The sequence below is a fragment of the Carassius carassius genome, chromosome 6 (assembly GCF_963082965.1).
Source record: "Carassius carassius chromosome 6, fCarCar2.1, whole genome shotgun sequence".
NCBI lineage: Eukaryota > Metazoa > Chordata > Actinopteri > Cypriniformes > Cyprinidae > Carassius > Carassius carassius.
Genome location: NC_081760.1, coordinates 9,290,486 through 9,313,498, shown reverse-complemented (window position 1 = coordinate 9,313,498; position 23,013 = coordinate 9,290,486). Strand labels below are relative to the sequence as shown.

The window sequence follows — 23,013 nt, the reverse complement described above, 5'->3', positions numbered from 1 at the left end:
GGCGTTTTCATTGCAGCAGATATGAGGCCATTTTCTGTGGTGGAAAATCTGGGATTTTGGCGACTCCTCCGCACACTGGAACCGAGGTACACCATCCCATCACGCGCGCATTTTACTCGCAATGTGGTCCCAACCCTCTACAAAGAAACCAAGGTCAAGGTTGTACAGACTCTGAAAGAGGCAGAAAGCATCGCCATTACTACAGATGGTTGGACTTCTAGGTGTACGCAGGGCTATATCACAATTACAGCCCACATAATCAACAGTGACTGGGAAATGGTGAATTTTGTACTGCAGACTCGCCCACTTTTTGAGTCCCATACAGGGACAAACATAGCTGAAGTTTTACAAGCAGCTGTCACTGACTGGGAGATTAAAAAACCAAACCATGGCATCGCAATTGTGACTGACAATGCGCGTAACATGGACGTGGCTGTGCGTGAGGCAGGATTAGAGCCGCACATCAAGTGCTTTGCGCACACGATAAACCTCGCTACCCAGGCTGGCCTCGGTGTTGCGCGCGTCACTCGGTTGCTTGGACGGGTGAGACGAGTAACAGCTTTTTTTCACCGGAGTTCAACGGCTGCCGCATTATTCACGTCCAAGCAGAAGTTGCTACAACTGCCACCACACAAATTAATCATGGACGTTACCACGCGATGGAATAGCACTTTAGATATGCTGGTTCGTTACCTGGAGCAGCAAGCTGCCATATCAGCAGCTCTCACCAGCCCTGAGATGAGACAAAATGCCCGTAACATTGATACACTGGACAGCAGCGATATCTTGAATGCCGAAGACCTTGTGAAGCTGCTGAATCCTCTGAAAACAGCCACCACAGTCTTATGTGAGGAGAAGAGCCCCACAGTGTCTCTCATTGTGCCACTGAAGAGCATGATTGAACAGAGCATGGTGCCAAATGAAGGCGATTCACCCACCGTGGCAGACACAAAGAGAGCAATCCTCAGTAATATTTCAGGGAGATACAGCGGAGATACATACAATGTTCTGTTAGAGAGCACTGCACTGGACCCAAGATTCCTGACTCTACCGCAGCTAGACCATAACCAACGCGAGTCTGTCTTCCTGAGGGTGCAGGAAAAGGCAGAACAATTGCAGCAAAATCAGGTATACATCAGTTTGAATTACTTTACTCCTTTTGTAAGTGTGAAAGTGTGTATGCATTTTTTCCTTCTAGATTTATGTTCCCAGTACCAACTGAAAATGTTTAATGGATTAATGCAAAGTGTGTGTGTGTGTGTGTGTGTGTGTGTGTGTGTGTGTGTGTGTGTGTGTGTGTGTGTGTGTGTGTGTGTGTGTGTGTGTGTGTGTGTGTGTGTGTGTGTGTGTTGTGTTAGAAATTAGAAAAATGTATTAGAAACATGACAGCATCAGAGTGGGTGTGTTTGTGTTTAGAGGGAGAGGGGGGACTGCTTTGCTGCTAAAGGTTAAAGCCAGTGTTTCTGCTGTTTAAAGACCACAGGTGAGAAGAGTACAGAGAGGAGAGAAGGGGCAGCAGCTCACTGTTCCACACATGGAGGAGAGGGGGCTCTGGGAGTCGAGTCAGAAGAGGGAGAACCTGCTTCCAAGAAGAAAGCGCTTGAGGATCTACTAGGGGACTCTTTCTCTAAGACAGAAAAGTCCAGCAGAGGGACTGAGAAGGAAATTGATCTCTACAGAAGAGAGGCCTCTATCCCACTCAGTTGCTGCCCTCTGAAGTGGTGGAGAGAAAACAGATGTAAATATCCTTTGCTGTCTCCACTTGCCAAAGCATACCTTTCCATCCCTGTTACCTCTGTTCCAAGTGAGCGTGTCTTTTCAACTGCAGGAGACATAGTTACTGCCCAAAGGTCTCAACTGCTGCCAGAAATAGTTGACATGCTTATATTCTTGAAAAAGAACATGACCATATCTTAGGCTGTTCTGTGTAGTTAATTTATCTCTTTTTCATGTTTGAAGAAAAATTTGTTTCTGTTTCCACTTGTAGTTTTGAGAGAGCAGTACTTTGATTTAAGTTGATGATACACTTACTGTTTGCATTTAAAGTGTTATTTCTGTTATATATTTATTTTATTTATACTGTTTTATATTTTTGTATGTCCTTTACTGCATGGAATTCATTAAAATACAAGTAAAATAACATTCATTATTACAAGTTGATTTCAAAATGCACCTAAATTGTTTTGCATTTTGTGATTTTCAGTTGAATAAATGTCTATTTTCCATTCATATTTCATCATTGAGGATTTCTTAAAAATTGTGTAAAAATCTTGTCTTGTCTCGTTCTCATGAACCCAATCTCGTGCCTCGTCTCGTCTCGTGGAATAAGCGTCTCGTCACACCCCTAATAAACAGTATTAAACGATTTAGAAAGAAAGTCTGTGTGAACTTGAATAATTAGCTACACATCAGAAATCACTGATCACAGATCAGGCATTAATGAACACTGTTACTCACTGTTTGTGGCGGTGCTGTCGAATCCATATCATACAAGTCTGTTTGTAACGCCTTTGCTGACTTTGCGACTGAATTATATGTAAATATTTGGGCGGGCAAAGCAGAGAAAGGGGAGGTAACAATTCTCCTTGCAACGTCACAAAGAGGAGATTCAAGATCAGCTCGCTTGAGCTTCCATTTTCAAAGGCAGAGAAAGATAGCAAAATCTCGATTTACACCGATTAAAATTTCTAGAAACTTGGGGACCATATACAGGCTAGGGGAACTCATATTAATGTTAATAAACCTCAGAAAGTGAAATTTTCATGTCATAGGACCTTTAAATTCTGTCGAAGAAAGGAAGGCTATAAAAGATTTTGAAATCCTCTTTGTGTTGCGTAACATTAACAACAATCCAATGATATTAATGCAAGATTATTCCTATTCATTGAATATGACCATATTTGATTATGTATTTGTCATGTAAAGACATTAAGACAATAAATAACAGCAAAACAATGTGTCATGTCTTAGTTTATTTGGATTTTTCTGTTTACATATACATAGGACTGTTATATTAAACACTATCATTCAAAAGAATGAGGTCAGTACGATTTTTATTATTTTTGACAACATGCTTAAACTGATGCCAAACTTTTAATCTGTAGTGTACATGGGCATGTAACTGTGGTCAATCAGTGTTTACCTGCCCAGAGAATATTCCTATTTTTCATCAGAATCCGATCATATTCCAATTATTAAGAAATCTTATAAAAGTTAACTTGATCAAGCCAATATTGGTCTGCTATATAGGCAGCAATGAAATATAAACTCTTAATCCATTACCTATTATTTTTATCCAGCTGACCAAAACCTTCTTACCATATTTTAAGAAGTGTGTCAAATTGCTAAGAGATGAACTTAGACAATTACAAACACACTTTTAAAACCATTTTGAACCATTTAAGGACAACTTGTCATGCCAATAGTTTTCAATTACTGCAGAGATTACGAAAACTAGCTATGTGAAGTGTTTCCCCTCGAAGACATGCTGTACAATGACTAAATGTGTACGCATAAAAGAGATTTTAAAGCTTATGTAATACATAAAAACGCAATTCAGAGCTGATGCCACTGATTCAGTGTTTGAACTAAGCTGTCTTCATTTGGAACAAGGGGAAAGTTAAACTAGTTCAAGAGTCACTTCTTCCCCCGGGATAAAGCAAACCTCAATCACCTTGTGTTCATTCCAGTACTCCCGAGTAACGTGTCTTCCATATTTGCCTTATGAATGCGTATGCATGGATTCCAAATAATGACTACAAGAAATGTTAACAAAAGCGTAACTCGTTTTAAAGAATTTATCTTGTTTTAGGCTTCAGACTGCTTTTATTTTTACATTTTTTCTCCTGAGAAAAAGACCCTAATCTCACATTTGTCTCCTTTAGAGTTTCAAAAGAGATCTTAAATGTCACAAACAGAGCTCAGATTTGTCAAGATGAAAGCGGGAGTTCTGAGCAGTAAATCTTTCCTTGGAGTGAGTACAATCCGTTCAAATATATCCAATAAATTTTTGAGAATACTGGGCTACCTGGTACATGAACCATTGCACAGAACTGTCTCATGTTACTTTATAATTAAACTGTAATTTGAACTGACAACCGATATTTTATTACAGTAATCGTGATGAATCATTTCAAGCTACCTGCTGATCTACAATTAAAGTAACTTTAGTTACAATTGAAACTGACTACTTAGACAAATATATGAATCAAAACACAATGCAAGTGGATCTATCAATGTTCTGTTAGTGTTCCAGATAAACACCAGAGCCATCCGGTTGAGTTTAAACATGACAGTATTGGCAGGTCCCTAGATAGAGAAGTGCTTAGCTTTCACAAAATAGGATTCATAATAGTCTTCTGTACTTCTATACCAAGCCCATATTGAGCGCTCGTGACACATGAAACTGCCAGGGCATGATGAGAAATAACCACTGTCAGCTTTTATCAGAGCTTCAAAAGATTTAAACCCCGGTGGAGAGATTGGACGTAGTGCTGCAGTGAGGCAGAAGAGACCACGTTTTAGTAGGGTGGTCCGTTTTGTAATTCAGACTCATTGTTTTAGCAATTCCAGGTTACATACTGAATGAGAAGCTAATATAGCTGGCAACTACAAAGTTATATGTAAGTTTAATATATATATTTTTTATTATTGTATTTTGTTTTACATGCATATGCATAATAAACAGTATTAAACTGTATATAATATAAATATAATTTATTTATATATATAAATAAATATAAATATTTTGTGTTAAGATAAATATGAAATGTTCTACTTTACTGTAAAATTCTGCATACAAACATTTACTTATATATATATAAACAGACTTTAAAAAAATGTGAAACTATAAATTTTGCATCATAACATTTCTTCATTTGTTTGTTTTGTTTATTTATTTATGCAAGAACAATGTTTGATTGTTTGTTTGTTTGTTCATTTATTCATACTATTAACAACTGGGTCTTAGAAGTCTGTGGTATTATAATTGTAACGCAAAATTTATTTTTATTATATATATATATATATATTGTGCTAATGCTTTTAAAATTTGTAAAATATTTAAAATATTTACATTTTATTTTAAATCATATGACACTCTCTACCTTATTTTCTAAGAGCCAGAATTTAAAAAATTAAGCCCACCATGATGTTATATTCTGAAGAGAAAAGGTACATTGCACTTCGCAATGTTTCCATAATTAATTTCTTATTGATTTTCATTTTTCATCATGCGTGCAGCAGTCTGTGCCAATATTTTCACAGGGAAGTTTGTGGATAAGTTAGAGCTCTCTTTCTCTCTCTCTCTCTCTCTCTCTCTCTCTCTCTCTCTCTCTCTCTTTCTCTCTCTCTCTCTCTCTCTCTCCCTTCTCTGACTGACAATGTCCTTTGCTCACATCATCTCTCATTCTCCTTCACTGGGGCTTCCATCCACTAGTCTTGTGTTCTTTATCTGTTTTCCCCCTCTCTCTTTTCTCTCAGTGCATTCAGATTCAGGTGTCTGGTGTGGAACAATAAGTATGGCTTTACCCCTGATTAAGAGTTCTCCCAGCGGGACCCTAAAACAGGAGGCTGAGCACCCCCATGCAATTAAATCAAGTTCTTTTTTAATGAGGAGTGTGTTTATTAAGTCCATTCAGGGACTTATCCACAGAGGCTGTTAGCATTGCTATCTGATTCGGAAGGCTAAGCAGTCTCAAGAGCTGGTAGCAAGAAAGCAGCGAGAGTCTGGGGGGAAGAAGTGCGAGTCCATTTTTGTTGTGGGGGGCAGAAGTTGTTAATATGGGAGGTGTGGTGCACAATGTATTTTCTAACAGTTATCACCCCGGCTAGGGCCAGAATGACAGAGAGAAAGTGAAAGACACTTCAGAAGGGAAGGTGGATACTGGTCTGATAAATGAGAATGCAAACTGTCTGGTTTAGGGGTGTGTGGCTCACTGATATCACAAGTGTAGTTTCAGAGAGGGAGACACTTTGTTGGGGGGAGACAGGAAAATGAGTCAGGCCAAACAGCTTGTGTTCCGCACTGGCAGAGGGTTCAGATAGGCAGCTCATGCCAATACTGCCATCTATTGGCCTGCTACAATACAGCATTCAGAGCTACGATCAAGAAAGCAGCTTCAGAACTTGATAAAAGAAGGTTTTAGTGAAAAGACTATGCAAAACTGTTGGGACATTCATGTGTGGGTATACTGGGATTTTCTTTTTTTTTTTTTTTTTTGCTGAATGAGGGTTAGCCTGCCATGCATGAAGACAGAGAAATTTAGATTTATTTTACAAATAAATAAATAAATGTATTATTCTTTAATTGATTTTATTTGTTTTTATTTGTTAAGTAGAAATATAGTAAGATCAGTTTATAAAGAAAAATTTATCTCGGACACATGCTACTATTATAAATAATGATCATGAGGCTGTATTGTGCAGATTTCAAGGTGGACTGCAATCTAGGAAATTCACTGCAGGCTAGTCTTCCTTAACTGCTGCATTGTTTTGCTTAACAGATTAGCAAGGTAGGTGACATCCTCAACATCTTCAAGCAGGCATCCATTCAGATATATGGGTTTATCAGAACTTGTGTCGATGCACATCACTTAAGTTTCGGTGCTGCTTATGTTGAGGCCTATTTTCTTGGTCTAAGATGTCCAGTATATTGGTCTTCTCTTGTAGTATAGGTGAATATGTGTTGATGACAAAAGAGCTCCATCATCTGCAAAATCAAGGAAGAGTTGGAAGAGCTGTTGGAAGAGAGTCAAAGTTGAAATGTTCAGTTGTCCAGAGAGAAACCAAATGTGTGCCACCGGAGGAAAAGATGAACAAGAGACAGAAGCTGGTGGATTTTCCCCAGGTTTATTCAAAAGACTTAAGTCCATACACTCATCTGCATACAGTAAGTATGAGTGAGTAAAAGCATACAAATAAACATTCCACTTAGGATACAAATGGAAAGAGGAAAATAAAAGAAAGAGAAACCAGAGTCAGCAAGCAATTATCTTTCCTCCTACTCACCTTCTACTTTAAGGACACACATTCTACACCCATGCACAGTTGTCATTCTTCCACAATTCAATGCAAATGCTTTAATATAGGTGACCCTTACACACTGTCAGGGCTCTCAAGTTTTGAACTGAGTTCAGAGTGAGATTTTGGCGATGGCGGCAGAGGTTTGATGGGGACGGGTGTCTGATCTCATAAATGACATATATTCTTACAAATAAAATAATATTTAATTCAGCATTTATTTGTGTGTGTGTGTGTGTGTGTGAGAGAGAGAGAGAGAGAGAGAGAGAGAGAGAGAGAGAGAGAGAGAGAGAGAGAAAGAGAGAGAGAGAGAGAGAGAGAAAATGGTCAGTGTTGTTTATTGAAGGTATTGGTAGCTGGTTTTGAGGCCAGGGGTTGGTAGTTCCCATTTGAAGCACTGTGGTTCCAGGCCAGACATTTTTACTGTCATGATGGATGACAGGGTTCCATTAAGTGCTAAGCTGTTCTTGGTTTTGGTCTTGTTTAATCCCACCATGGAGAAAACCCTCTCAGCATAGGCATTTGAATGAGGGAGCACTAATTCCAATGCAGCTATTTTAGAAAGCCTCCCTGCTTATGTCCCTCACACCTTGATGGACACTGGAGTTCTCTTGTCTGCAGACTAAGTATCAGTAAAAAGAGTTGGTGGTTCTCATTGTGATGAATGGCCATCGGGTTGACCAATCCTTCTTAAAGGAACACCTATAGGTGGCTGCTCTACTTAACCCTCTCTTTTTCCCCGTTTCCAGTGGGTTCTCCACTGTTTCCTCTATGGTGTCTTCCACAGTCTCTTCCATGGACCCATCCTCTACTGGCACCCTAATTGCCTCCTCCACTGCCTCCACTACTGTCTTCTCCACAGCCTCCTCCTCTGACCCAGCCACCTTTTTTTAGGGAGCTGATCTTTTAGAGCAAAGCATGAAAGAATGCTCATTTGCCTCTTCCTTGACATCTTTGAAATAGACAAATGCAATAATCAATATTATAAATTGGATAAAATATAATGAAATAGCCTAGGCAAAATGTTTTCAAAATGGGGACCAGGATGTTGTGCAGTAAAAATAAAAGGAAAGAAAAAACTAAAAATAATTAAAACTATTATGGGTACTGCCATACAAGTATTATGGATAGGCTTATTATAGAAGTCTCTTATATCAGAGTAGCTCCGCATCCTCTTCAACGTGTAACGTTAGCTATAAAAAAATAATAGTTGGCTAATAATGGGCGCAAAAGCTATGACCGAGCACGTACGATGGCCAAAATTGCGTGCATGTCGGGGTCATAATAACCATCAGACCAAAACATATCTTAGACTGTTTTGAAAAAATTGAAAATTCATACATTGATAAAAAAAATTAATATAGGCCTAGTGAAAATCAGGGTCATTGTCTTGGCAAGTCAATGAAGTAGGACAAATACTGGGGGGGGGGGGGGGGGGTGTACATATATGTCTGGACACATATATTCCCCAGCAATGGTGAGATGACTTACTGTACTCATAGGATGTTCTTCTCCCACGTTGATCAGTCTGTAGAAATTATTTCGGCGAGATGTAAATCATTTAAAATGTGACAGCCGCTGTTTATTTCAATAACTGCGTCAGCATCACCGTTATCAATTGTAGAGAAAATTACCTCAGAGGATTTGCTGGATCTATAGCTGCCCACTGCTCCGGATGTGTGCTCACGGTGTGTTCACTACTCAATGCAGAGCACCAATTCAGAGTATGGGTTACCGTACTTGGCAAATGTCACGACTTTCATATTAGTAGTAATGTAATATGTAGCCATTATTAACTGTATATTAATAGCAATGCAATATGCAGGTTCTATGTTACAAAGTTTGTCTTGTTGCCAGACCACCTGTTTTATAATAGACTATTTTTTTTCTTAGTGGAAGCGTTATTTATTTATTTTTTTTAATTGATCATTAAAATAAAAATTTGAGAAAGGTTTGAGATAATGACCTGTTGACCGTATGTTATTCACACTGAAAAAAATGTTATGTTGACTTAACTTAATTTTATTATGTCAAGGGGTTGCACGAAATAAGTTTTTCTAAATTCAGATATATTTTTTAGGTTGAGTGTACTTATATTTTATAAATTGATTTTATTAATAAAAATAAAAAATAAAAAAAACATGCTGCAATGCATGCTGGGAGCCATGGATGAGTTTTGTACTACATTAGTACCCAGCATGCATTGCAGCATCTTTTTTCATCACCATTGTTGAGGTTCATATTCTGATTATTCATGTCTGTGTGTGACTAATTGCTGTCATAGAAAAAAGATGTATAAGCACAAGATAATTGAAAAGTCCTTTTTGACTGATTATGACAGAACCACTGGCTCTTTGAATGTTTTTTATTGTAAACATCCAAACTAATTATAAACCACCTATTTAGTCTGATGTTTGACTCTGAACAGCTCCATAATTGATGATTGTCATCAACAAAATTCTGAATAACAACCAATATCTGATAATATTCTCTCTATGATTTTGAGTTATAACAAACATCTCTCATAAACACATGGTTACAACAATCAGAGAAAAATAAACTGAGACAGAAGTCAAGGGTGAGGAGCCCAACTAAAGCAAACACTGATCTCTAACATGGTTACTTCAAATGAAACAATAAATCAACATCTAAACCTTAGTTCATTCTCAATTAGATCTTCTGTAGACGTCTGACAGAAATAAAGTCAGTCTGGTTATTAATAAGTGGAGCTGGTGATGCTGTTTGTGGGGTTGTTTAATCGGACTGGAAACTCCTTTTGTCGCCTGTGAAAATGTGCATTTGCGCGCATGCGCACAGCATCAACTTAATATTTTCATGCTGAATTTAATTAATTCACATGGCTTGGATTTAAATGCATGTAATTCGTATAAAACCAATTAATATTTATTAATTAAAATCAAAAACTAAATTTAAAAGGATTAAACTAGCAAAATTGAATTACGCTTAATTTAATTGGGGCCATAATCATTTTTTTCACTGCACTTATATAATCATCTCAAAAGATAAATGTATTTTAAATAAAATCATAACTGTATTCAGAATGATTTGTAATTAATTCACTTAACAACCAAGCGGACATACACCGGAGAAAAGGAATTAGAATATGTCTGATTTCCATCCTCTTAATGTAATTCACGTCTAGCTCTCAAACCCAGATCCTTTGTTTGAAGAGAAACACACTTAGGGCTTTTCAAAACACTTAATATTCATCTCCAAGTGTGTCTTTTGGATATTTAAAACTTTTCTGAGTGTTGAGATACAGGGATTATATACCTGTGCAATTACCTATTAGATCTACCCATTGTTGTAAAAAAATGCAGTAATTATACAGGTGATTGCCACCAGAGAAAAGCCTTTGTTCAGACTACAAATTCCATACAACATTGTCATTCACAGTGCTGGAGTTAGCCAGTGACATCAACAGTAATCATCCAGCTACATATTCAAGCATAATGACCACCCACACGCTCAAACCCATTCAGCGTATTCACAATAATCACAAACATAACAGAACTATTATTTGTTAAACCTGTATGCGGTACTGTAGGTTATTCCGTACAAAGAACAGGGCTGAACTTTGTCCTTTGAGGTTTAGTGGGAGAGCAGTGAAGAATAGAGAGGAGATCAGTATTCAGGATGAGTTCCTGTCATGGTTCTATTTAGTCAGAGAGTGGTAGTCTGATTATCCACATTGTTGGCAGTGGTGGGAGTGGCCTGTTCTGGGCCATTTTTGCATTAACGTTCTGATCAAATTTTCATAACTCAATTTGGCGGAGGTTTGCATGTTGAGGGCTGAGCGCTTTGGTAAAGCTCTCAAATGCATTTGCCTGTGAAATATACCTTTCCCATGACATTGTCAGTCCCATGACAATATTGTGAGGCTTTTGCATGCTGCTAGTCTATACTTGATTGCCCAGAACTACATTTTGTTGCTCATGTTGCTCTTTATAGCTCGATACTTCTGAACTGTAAAGCCTGAAAAATGAAATGGACAGTCAACATATATATATATATATATATATATATATATATATATATATATATATATATATATATATATATATGTGTGTGTGTGTGTGTGTGTGTGTGTGTATTTGTATGTATGTATTACTTTTTGTGCAGCTTTCTCCTTGAACTGCATTCAAATCTGAGGATTTATTTTGGGATTTTTGCTTTATTTCAGACATTCAAACACTAACATTTGTTTAGATCAGTGTACCACTGAACATCAGTATATCAGAGCTCCATCACCATGGCAGCAACACGATTGTGCACTTCAGCTTTCAGGATCCATCACTATCATTCAGCCCCTCATGAATTTTTTTAATTCTGATGAGACTCGCAAAGAGGATCAAGCACATCAGATTCATGTATTCAAAAGAGATCGTCCCTTACCAGTAATACGTTTTTCAAAGTATCTTTTAATTAATGCATTTATTAGATGTCATTTAAGTATCTGAACTTCATCTATGCATATCTGCTGATTAATATTCGAATTCATAAAAAGAATGAACAAGTCAAGGTTGACCATTAGTATTTGTTTGATCTTTTTGTGCCTGAAGCTAAAAATAGCCATTTATACCACTTAATGCAATGACAATGAAATTCCTATTCAATGTCAACTGTGCATTAAAACAGTAACGTTACCACTGATCTATATTATAGACTGATCTATATTATTATTATTATTATTATTATATATATTTTTTAATTCAAGGTATCAAATACAATTACAAACCTTTACAGCCTATTTCAACAACTGAAGACATATTATTTGTGTTGATACAGCCAAAAAGAAAGAAAAAAGATGAGAGAGCGAGGAAAAAACAAACAAACAAACAAAAAACAACAACAACAAACAACAATCATACAATAAGATAAAACAAAATAAAACAGGAATAGAAAAAGAAGGATGAGGGTCTTATTCTATAACAACAAAAACAAGTTCAAAGCATACAAGAGTTTCGGGGCGTTCCTGTCCATCACATAATGAAGAGACTTTGCAAAAATCTTTAGTTCATTCTTCCAACCGCTGAAGTGGGGTTTAACTTTTAAACTTACATCTGTGAATATAGTGTTTACACAAAGTAATTAAATTATTTATCAAAAAGTCTAAGATCTTATCATTCAATATTCCAACCTTAACTGAGATCACAGTCAGAGGGTGTATTGATATGCGTTTATATTGAAGCCAGATTTGAAATTCCTGCCAAAAAACCTGTAGAAGTTCACATTGGAAAAACATATGATCTACAGTTTCTATATCTTTTCACAGAACCCGCATGAATTGTTCTCCCAATTAAATCTTTCATGTAGGAAGTTATTAGATGGATACATGTTGTTTAAAATTTTAAATGTTACTTCTTTGGCTTTAGGAAGAACTGGATAAGTAAAATAACGTTTCCTTATTTTCTTTGCCTCTTCTTCACTGAATTCTTGAAGAACATACTTTCTTTTAAATTGACTGGGGAAGTACTGTTAGACTGATCTATATTATATACCATGAACCATGAATGTGAACCATACCCTTTTCACATTTCCGTGTTTCTAAGCAGCGGAAGTCGTCATAGTTGGGTTAACTTGAAGAGAAGTGAATGGAAGAGTACCACAAATATATATTTTTTGCATTCCCATTTGCTCAAATGGCAGAAGAAAAACTCCACGATAGTGCTTTCGTGACTTTCAATAAAAGGAAAATAAAATTGAGAGAGTCTGATAACGGCAGTCAGAAGAGAGAACGATGTCAAATTTACCATCCCTCCCACAGACGCTGCATTAAAAACAGACAGAAACACTCTTGCATTAGCGTTAACCGGTTTTTTTTTTTTTTTTTTTTTGGAATTTGATGTAAAGGTGATATAATACAAATAAAATTGTTATAAATGTACATACATAAAAAATACAAATATGAAAAAAAAACTTCTGAGAATTTACAATGCTGATGACCGTTAAACGCGTCATCACAGTCTTATGAAAGCCTCAGCTCAATAGTGTAGTAAACCTCCTCACCACTAGATTGCTGTAGTGAGTCATTCTCAAACAGAACATCCTGTGATCAGACGAGAATTCAACAGCGCAGCACTCAAGGCGGTATGTTCACTTTTATAAATAAACGTTGTTAATGAAGGTATTTAGCAAGACCGCGTTTGTTGAGAAACACGTTCCGTTACTGCAGATTTCTAACCCATGTAACGTTATTTGTATTCTGTGATTTTGACTCAAAGTAGCCTTGTGTCGCATGAGAGTGCGGAAGGGGCCTTGTGTTCCTCGACCCCACTTTCATATCCCAAAATATCAATTTATTCAAAAAATAAATGATTTCAGATTTATAAAACGTGATTAATAGTTTCGTAATGATAGGATAATCACCATTTACTGGTGTGTAACGGGGCGATGGGCCTGTGCGTATTCATGCGAAAGGCCCTAAACGTGTGGTTGAGTAACACAATGGGCTTTTAAGCATCAGAAGCCTAACGCTATTTAGATAAAAAATTTTTAATAAAAACTCCCAATGGGTCTGAAATGCAGTAGTTCGAACTATTAAAAGCAGTTATGATGTTCAAAAATATAAAAATCAAATGAATGTATAATAACTGGCGTCCAATGTTCGACCCGAAAATGCGTAACGTCACGATGGCCGAAAATAATCAAATGGTTCCTAAAACGTAAGATTCGCACGTTCGAACGCACCAAACATGATCAAAGTGTTCGATTTGAAAATTCAAGCGTGCCTCTGATTTCCCGGAAATGTTAGCAGCACGCGCCTGTGATGCCCCAAATGTGTTTTATTTGAATATTCTGATGTGCCTGTCATGGTCTAAATAATATCCCCCAAAAAAGCAGTCTTTTAAGAAGGTTTTTAGACGCATCCATTATGTAGTGCATCTGTCCTCTGCTGTTTTATAATCTGTTCTTTTTCTGTACTTTATTTCAGGTCACACCAAAAATAAAGACATGTCTGAACCACGAGCCTTCAAGAATCCCTATCAAGATTACACTGGGCCTGGATGTGCACAAGACCTGTTTGACATGCAGGGAAATGTGAGCGATTCCAAAATGTGCCATGGTACCTCTGTAGTTTATTATAAGATTATTAGAAATCATAGGAGTACCATAGTATTTGAATATAATAAACATATGTTAGCTTCACTGAATTACACCGCATAACCTCTTTCTAAGCCTGTATTCATTATGTCTTGTTTACAAATCCTTTTTTTTTTTTTTTTTTGCACTGTGCAGTTGACCCAGCATTTTGCCAGCTGTATAAGCAGTAAGATCAGTGAGTTTCTGGCAGTTATGGAGAACGGACTGAAGAATGCTGACCCCAGAGACTGTACTGGCTACACCGGCTGGGCAGGTGAGATCACACTTACAGATGTATTAAAACTAACTTATTATTACATGTTCACTGAAACTTTACATGGCAAAGCTTCATTAAAACCAGCCTCATTATGGTGGTTTGCTTAAAAGGATGGTTCACAATAGAAGATATTTTGAAGAGTATTGATAGCCAAATATTATCTGTTCCTAATGACTTGTATTTTTTTTTTATTATTATTATTTCATACATTGGAAGTTAATGAAAGCCAAAACGGTTTAGTTACCAACTTTCTTTAAATGATCATCTTGTATCAAAAGAAAAAAAATCATACAGATTTAGAATGTCTTGAGAGTAAATGATGACAGAATTGATATTTTTGAGTGGATGCACAGTATAATTTTGTACAGTATGTTGGATTTTGATTATTGGGTTATACATTTACTTTAGTTATTTTATTAATATTTGTTAACTTCTCATGTTCATGGTTTTTTATAAAGCTACTTGGGCCGCATTGCTTAGTTCCTCCTCCCCCTACTGCAGGCATTGCCCTGCTTTACCTGCATCTCCACAGTGTGTTTGGAGACACCGCTCTCCTCCATAAGGCTCTGGACTATGTCAGCTACAGCCTGAGGAGTTTAACCCAGCGCTGGGTGACCTTCCTGTGCGGGGATGCAGGACCACTGGCTGTAGCAGCGGTGGTCTATCATCGACTCCAGAAACCTCATGAGGCTGAGGAGTGTGTCAACAGGTCTGTTCTACGTCCGTTTGTCCACATTCAATCTAATTTCTTGTCATATCCTTTGGATTGCTGACTCATTCAGGTGCTATAACAACTTTAATGAAATTGTGCTGGAATTTTCCCAAGAGCTGTCAGCATGAATGTGGAAGATTTCTTGGTTTATAGGGCAGCTCAAGTCTTTCTGTTTGTGTCATTCCCATGGGATCTTATTGTAATTTATTTGCTCGAATGTTTGCAGGCTGTTGCAGTTTCACCAGGCAGTAGTGCAGGGGATAGGCAGGCTTCCTGATGAGCTGCTCTATGGCAGAGTGGGCTACCTTTACTCTCTCATCTTCATTAACCAGCAATTTCAGCAGGAGAAGATCCCCATCCAATACATTCAACAGGTCAGTCACCGTTCATTTGGCCTCGGACCTGATCGAAAGCACATGACCTTATATTTTAACGCAGGATACTTGACGAGAATGAGTTATGAATGATAAAGACAATTTGTTATACTTATGATCAAAATGACATCAGTAAATGCCCTTAGTCTTATTAAAAATAATCATATTTTTCATCAAAATGTAATATATTTCTCAGTCTCTGAAATTGTTTATCATTTGCTGATGTAAGCAGGAACAAGCAGACCGTGAAAACTACCCCAAATATTTGAGATGTGTATATATTATTTAAAAAAAGATATTGTAGCCTAACTTTAATAATTGAAACCAATCCCAATGGATAAAACCAAGCCCTACATTATTTCTAGTATTCACAATGGGTGTGTTTTTCTCAATGGCTGGTAATGAAATGTAGAAAGCAGGCCAGATGACCAATATACACCATTCAAAAGTTTGGGATCTTCTGTTGAGCAAGGAAAAAAAAATCGATGAAAATATACTAAACTGAACAGAAGTGATAGTAAAAATAAATGGTACAAATAGGAATTATACAAAAGTTTTCTATTTCAAATACATTTTTAATATTTTATTAATAAAAAAATCCCGACAAAGTAATGTATCAATGATTCCATAATAATGTTTAAAAATCTAAATCTAAAAATGTAGTCCAGTTGGTTTCAACATTGATAATAATTAGTGTTTCTTGAGCAGCAAATCAGCATCTCAGAATGATTCCTGAAGGATCACGTGAGACAGAAGACTTGAGTGATGATGCTGAAAATTCCGCTTTGCGTCACAGGAAAAAATTACATTTTTAAATATTAAAATAGAAAACAATCATCTTAAATTGTAGCATTGGGAAAGCACATGTGTTGCCTTTGGTTCAGTACTTGACCAGATCATGCATTTATTTCAGATCTGTGATGCTGTGCTGGTTTCTGGGCAAACAATGTCTCAGAAGAACAAGATCCAGGATCAAACCCCTCTAATGTATGAGTGGTATCAGGAGGAGTATGTGGGTGCCGCTCATGGACTGGCAGGGATCTATTACTACCTGATGCAGGTGAACATAATCGCTAATAGTACCTCATTGAATAAGGAAACAATACGTTTAAGAAAATAAGTTGCCCACTTCACGTCAAAGTCATTTAAACAATCTAATTTTGTCTCCCAATAGCCTGGGTTTGTTGTTGGTCAGGAAAGGGTTTCCTATCTAGTCAAACCCAGTGTGAACTACATGTGTCAGCTAAAGTTTTCAACAGGCAATTACCCACCATGTGTCGGGGATTCTCGGGATCTTCTGGTGCACTGGTGTCACGGCGCTCCTGGAGTTATCTACATGTTGATACAGGCTTTTAAGGTACAAATCTCCATGTCAGTTCTTAATACATCTGTGTCCTTATGACTTTTACATGAATTATCACTCTGATTATTGTAATGTAAAATAATAATATTCTTATGATGATTCCTAAAACTGAATTTGCCATTATGCCATTCATCAGCCAAACCGCCAGTGTCATCAGTGAGATGCAATTGAGAACTATTATAGTATTATTATTGTTTTACATTTTAATTCAGATCAGTGGCATTTTTTTTGTAAATACCTGTATTATGTCTATATAGTTGTTGTTGTTTTTTAGTTTTGCTTTTAGTTATTTGAGTACAAGTTAAACTAAAAGAAAATGAGAAATGTTGCCTTGACCACTAGCTGAAATGAAATGCAATAATTTGTATACATTTTATTTTTAGTTAATATTTATTTTAAGTGAGACAATTTTTTTTATGGTTTTTGATTTGGTATAATAACCATTTTCTGAATCAAAACATTTCTCATTATTATCAATGTTATGTTTTATATATGCATAAAATTCGTTTTTATTAATGTGATTTTGAGACCAGTACAAGAGTTGTTAGCTCTAGGTATTACAGTGCCATCAAGTGCGAGTAAACAACATTACACAGCAGCAAGCATGCAGAACCCTCAAGAAATATGGCATGTTTGTGTCCAGAACAGAAGTCTGAGTAAGCCATCTTTCTCCCCAGGTGTTTGGTGTGAGGCAGTACCTGGAGGACGCACTGCAGTGTGGGGAGGTGATCTGGCAGAGAGGTTTGTTGAAGAAGGGCTACGGCCTCTGTCACGGAGCTGCTGGAAATGGTTATGGCTTCCTGGCCCTTTACAAAATCACCCAGGATCCCAAACACCTCTACCGAGCTTGCATAGTGAGTCTGACCTCTCTCAAACTTAGAATATATGTTGTGTTCTATACAGGGGGCATCATGAAACATCTCTAAAAAAAAAAAAGTTTTTAATGGACATTTAGGACATTTGTTTATTTTAAAAGGTACAGGAGCAGTAATATATTTTCCATTCAAGAGACCTTGACTAACATTATAGGTGGACTCCAGGGAAAACTACAATGATTTAAAAGCCTGTTTAAAGAGTACATCCCTGCATAAAGCAAAGCATTTATTCACAAGTGAAGTCTGTCTAATATATTTCAAAGCACTTCAGTGAAATGACTTTAATTTATGCATATTCTTCATGGCGCATGAAGGCCGTTATAAATCGCTGTGCTGTCAGGAGGGACCTGTCATTGCCTGTTGTGTGTACAGAGGCATGATTAGATTTGATGTGTTCTCATCTGCAGTTTGGAGACTGGTGCATGAATTATGGAAAACATGGCTGCCGGACTCCAGATACACCATTCTCACTGTTTGAAGGTAAAGAAAATCGTTTAGCTCCCCAAGGCTGCAATTATTTGATCGAAAATACAGAAATATGAAATTGCAATTTAAAAAAAAAAATATATATATATATATTTTTTTTTTTTTTTAAATTTGGTAATTGATATATATGCACATTTCAATTTAATGCACATGTTGACTCTTGAATAATCGGATACCCCACTGTTTATCTTATTCTAGGAATGGCAGGCACAATTTATTTCCTGGCTGACTTGCTGCAACCAGCTAAAGCCAAGTTCCCTGCTTTTGAGGTGTAAAGGTAACTACACCTCTCCTTTAGAATGTTTGACTCTTCAGACATTAATATTGCAAATAATATTCTTGTTAACTTCAAAGTGCCTCATTCCAGTCTGTTCCAGATGACTGAGCTTTTTTGCTTAAGCTTCCTTGGAAGAACGCGTCCTCTGTTGGTGGAATAGTACTGTCTCACTCTGCATGTGCATCTGCTTGCCGCCGGTCTTACCCAATTCACACAAAGTTTTATGAGAGGTCCTGTTCATGTGAAGAACAGCAGGGTTTTTTTTTCCTTTCTTTTCTTTTCTTTTTCATGTCAGTGAAAGTTGGACAGGAATCAGGCTGTATAGATTAGGGTAAATTTGGAACCATGAAGGGAAGCCGTTTTAATAAATTCAATATGCTTAACGGATTGCATTGATTTTGTTTGTGTATTTTTAATGTTACGTGTTTGTTAGTATTATTTTAGTTCATATGACTCATTAAAAATGAATTATTCTGATGTATACGTTAGGAACAATTCTGATATGACAGCAAGGTAAAGTTTAACATCTTTTTGAATTAAGTGACTGCTGTAAGTTAACACTAAAATACAGTGTTGATACGCTTTCTGTAACATTAATGCTTTGTTTTCTGTGATGTATTTTTCCTTTTTTTTTTTTTTTTTTTTTTTTTATCTCTTGGTAATACTAGTAGTTAAATCAGAGGATGTGTTGCAAACGTTTTTTTAGGTGGTGGAACAGTCTGTTAGCATTTGCTTTTTTTCATCATAATTTGTACATTTTCATCTGCAAAATAATAAAAAAGGAAAACCGTGCTATGTCTGTTAACACTCTCTAATATTAACTGTCAAGTCTTCTGTCGGTGACTGCCACAGCTATGTTCCTCCACTAGGTGGCGCTATAAAACTGCAATTTAATGATTTTGTGCATCTCTTTAGGAAGTCAATGACCTTTTCATTTAGCTGTATTCTTTGTGACCCTTATTTGAAAGTGGGCAATGAAAGGAAATCAAATCCACTGACCAAAATGTAGACTAGCACAATTTAGTTCTCAGTCCAGAGGTCTTTGTGTATTATAGTTTGTGATGCTTTTGTAGGTTTGTAAATTGTGAGCAAATTGATTAGTGTGTAGCATCTTGAAACTTTAACTTTTTTGATGTTCCAACAGTCTAACCTTAAGAACTTGATTCTGGGAAACATTTTATGTACCAGTGCACTGCCTCATTGATCAGAGTAGTGACATGTTTGGCTTTTGTCATAGTGCTAAAGGAATTGTATTCAGCAAAGATGCATTAAATTATTTAAACCTTGTTTAAATAAAAAAGAAATCAAATTCTGTTCTGTTGAACATTCTTTTAATCAAATAATCCTTAAAATTAAGCAAGACAAGGATCTCTTCTGATTTCTGAAGGATCATGTTCCACTGAAGACTGGAGTTAAGGCTGATGAAAATGTACCTTTGCCAACACAGGAATAAAAGACGTTTAGAAATATATATATTCTCTCTCTCTCTCTCTCTATATATATATATATATATATATATATATATATATATTATATGCTTGTCGAGGAGAAAAAACTAAAAACTTTACAACTGGGGAATCTCACCAGGGTGATGCATACTTGCCTCGTCAGTAATGGATTAAACAGTTGCTTTGCTACTTTTCCCCACAAGTCTTAAACCGTCAAACATTTGTTTTGTACTTTACTGCATGGTGGGCCTTCATAGTAGAATTTTGCTCATGCAACTTTATTGGGGCCAAAAGGGTATAATTCCATTTAGACTAAAACTGCTTTAAACATGCAAACTAGAAGCATTTTCCCCAGTGCTCTTGATCTTTTTGAGCACACTATATATTTCACATAAAAAAATGAGAGACTTAAGGGATCATTTACTCGCATTTGAACTCCTCTGGCAAATCCAAATAAGGCTGATACTTTCTCAAGGGCTGATGGACAATGCCTGGCCCATATGACGGCTTTTTTTAACCGCTGGACTCCTCAGTGTTGCTTCCAGCTGATCTGAGGTCAGTCTCGCTGTAAGTGGGGTGTAATTGCACCTGCAGTCTCAGACATTTGAGGAACTGATCCCATGTCAGTGGAGAGCAGTGTAACCTGAGCAGCTGCTTTACGATCTAGAGTTTGCTCGCTCAGTTGGACGTGGGGGTGTAAGGGGCTAAGACATTCCAACCACCCTTGAGGTGCTACCGACCCGCTCAGAGAAACTCGACACCTCCAAAAAGAACAGCTAAATATAGAGTTCATCTGCCAAGGGGCGAGGTCTTCAGATCCATCACTTCTGCAGCATTCAGAGGGAAGAGTCAATATCTCAGGGCAGGGATGGAACGTCTCTGCTTCTAGTTTGTAGTAAAACATCTCACAGTATGATAATACAAAATAATATAATTATAAAAAAGTAGAATTGCTGATTAAGCTATGGGACAAACAAAGGCAGTCTCACCAATTGGCAATAAAACTGCGATTTGCTTGATTATTTAATAATTAATCATTTTTAATGGGTACTTTGCCATGTTACTTAACTAATGCAGAAAATGATTTATTCAACAGAATGTCCAGGCTGCTATTCAACTAAAAAAGAACACAAAAGTAGTCCAAGCCCTGTCCAAATGGTGCACAACAACATGCCTTATGATTCATTTTTTGTGGATCTCATGTACATACTATAACCTCCCAATATTCTATATACTGTGTAATGTGGCTTTACAGCATAAACTCATATTACCGTACATTAAATTAGAATGATATGAAATGCAGATGAGGATTAGCAAAAATGTTAAGGAGCTTGTCACAAGGAAGAATTTGCATGCACTGTGCTGCTACACGTGAACTCTTGCTAAAAAGCACTGACATTACTCTAATGAGAAGCACAGCATAACACTATAATGAATGATCTGCTAATTGCACTTATGTTTCTAATGTTTTTTCTAGGTGTTTCACATTTTCATAGTGAACAGCAGACCTCACATTTGTAATGTGATATTTAAACCTTGTGTTGTGTTCTGGATACTTTGACCTGGAGAGGATTTTCTTTTTCCTGAAAATGCTTGTTAATGTTATCACATTGGCCTGATCATATGATACATTTGTAGTGTTCCCAGTCAAAAATGACCGGCCTTTTAAAAATTGCTTGAAAATATCTCATTATGCAATATTATTAATGAACCTTGAATTCTTTTTATTTGTTTTCTTGTTGTCAAACTTGTTCTTTTAATGAGCAGGTTTCATTTTTCTTTTTAGAACTGGTTGTTTATTGGCCTCATTAATCTGAGTTTCGGTTTTTGAGTGAAAAATATTTGTGATTAATTTTGGAAACACAAAAATTGAGGTCTACAAACAGTTTAAAAAAAAATAAAAATAAATTGCAAAAACCTGTGCTAATTGAAATCAAACAATCTGAATAAAAAGATTGAATCCAAGATTTGGTGATAACAGCATAATGAGAGATTCACAAGCAATTTTTAAAGGGGCAGTCATTTTAGTTATTAAACACCAATTTAGGCTTTTCAAATTAGGCATCTGCAGGCAAAGGATGTGGAAGCTTTTCTCAGAACTAACTTCACTTTTCTGACTTTTAATAAAAATTTCAATGTATTTAGGTGGGTATATGAAGTCAGTTCGCCTGAAGTTCACAAAGTGCCCAGGTTTTATTTACTGTATTCCACATACTGTTTTTAAAGAGTAGTATGCGACATAGTGTATAGGGTCCACAATGCAGTTAGCAGCAGCATTCTGAAAATAACCTTGGTTTATTATGAATGTTGGTTTTGTAACAAGCAGTCCACTGAAGGCAAGTTAAAGAACCCAAGTGCAGCTTTATTCCAAAATACAAACATCATTTAAACAGACTTGACATAAACAGACTTGACTCTCCAACAGCAGATTACCACATCAGTACATGACAAGAACCAACCAATGAGAGACAGAACACATGACTAAGACAACCAATCAGAACATGACACAATGAACAACCATCGTGGCCATTATTGGAAATAAAAAGTTTTGAATAACCCAAAACATACATGATCCTTGTCATCAGCGCACCTGCAGTCGCTCTGGAGAAAATGCAGCGGCTGAGTCAGCCAGCTGCTCTCAAAATGCACTCGCGGTACTTTGATGCCACACGTGACAGTCATGTGGTGTCGGTGCCATCTCAAATAGGACAAAATTTGTAACTGGCATGCACTGCTTAAAGTCAGATTGCGATCGGTTTGCGCGGTGCTGCATGAAGTCGAATGCACCTATTAGCAGGAATACAAGAGGGCAAGGGAACCACATGACTAAACAGGAACCATGACTAAACTCCAAAATAAAAGACATGAAAAAATGAACAAGGAACAAAACAGAAAAAACATAACAGGATCAGAATCACAGGACAGTGGAACAATAGCAGACCTGGGCCATGGAACAGAGGCAGACAGTGAAACAGTGGAGCAGAAGTCCACCAGTTCAGATCCAGAGGAGCATGGAGCCATAGCAGAACCGGAAGGGCAGGGAGCCAGGGCAGAGAAGAAGACCACCAGTTTAGAGC

General features: G+C 36.9%; 1 protein-coding gene across 2 annotated transcripts; it reads left to right on the top strand.

The window, feature by feature from the left end:
• Nucleotides 1–13,001: 13,001 nt before the first annotated feature.
• LOC132142363 (glutathione S-transferase LANCL1) lies at nt 13,002–19,788 on the top strand. Of its 2 annotated transcripts, none has more exons than XM_059552173.1 (11): nt 13,002–13,131; nt 13,976–14,082; nt 14,281–14,398; nt 14,903–15,110; nt 15,340–15,487; nt 16,401–16,547; nt 16,662–16,844; nt 17,528–17,704; nt 18,133–18,205; nt 18,410–18,488; nt 18,579–19,788. In XM_059552173.1, exons 2-10 carry the CDS (start codon nt 13,996–13,998, stop codon nt 18,484–18,486), a joined length of 1,218 nt encoding a protein of 405 aa, XP_059408156.1. In that variant the 5' UTR covers nt 13,002–13,131; nt 13,976–13,995; the 3' UTR covers nt 18,487–18,488; nt 18,579–19,788. The 2 variants fall into 2 exon arrangements, with proteins under 2 accessions (XP_059408156.1, XP_059408157.1); XM_059552174.1 differs by having other exon boundaries at nt 18,566–19,788.
• Nucleotides 19,789–23,013: the final 3,225 nt, after the last annotated feature.

Bases quoted from the DNA above. Each gene is read 5' to 3' on its own strand.
- LOC132142363 (XM_059552173.1), top strand. From the start codon at position 13,996: ATGTCTGAACCACGAGCCTTCAAGAATCCCTATCAAGATTACACTGGG. The intron at 15,111-15,339 runs GTCTGTTCTACG...GAATGTTTGCAG, and splicing joins GCTGAGGAGTGTGTCAACAG to GCTGTTGCAGTTTCACCAGG. The intron at 17,705-18,132 runs GTGAGTCTGACC...TCTCATCTGCAG, and splicing joins ACCTCTACCGAGCTTGCATA to TTTGGAGACTGGTGCATGAA.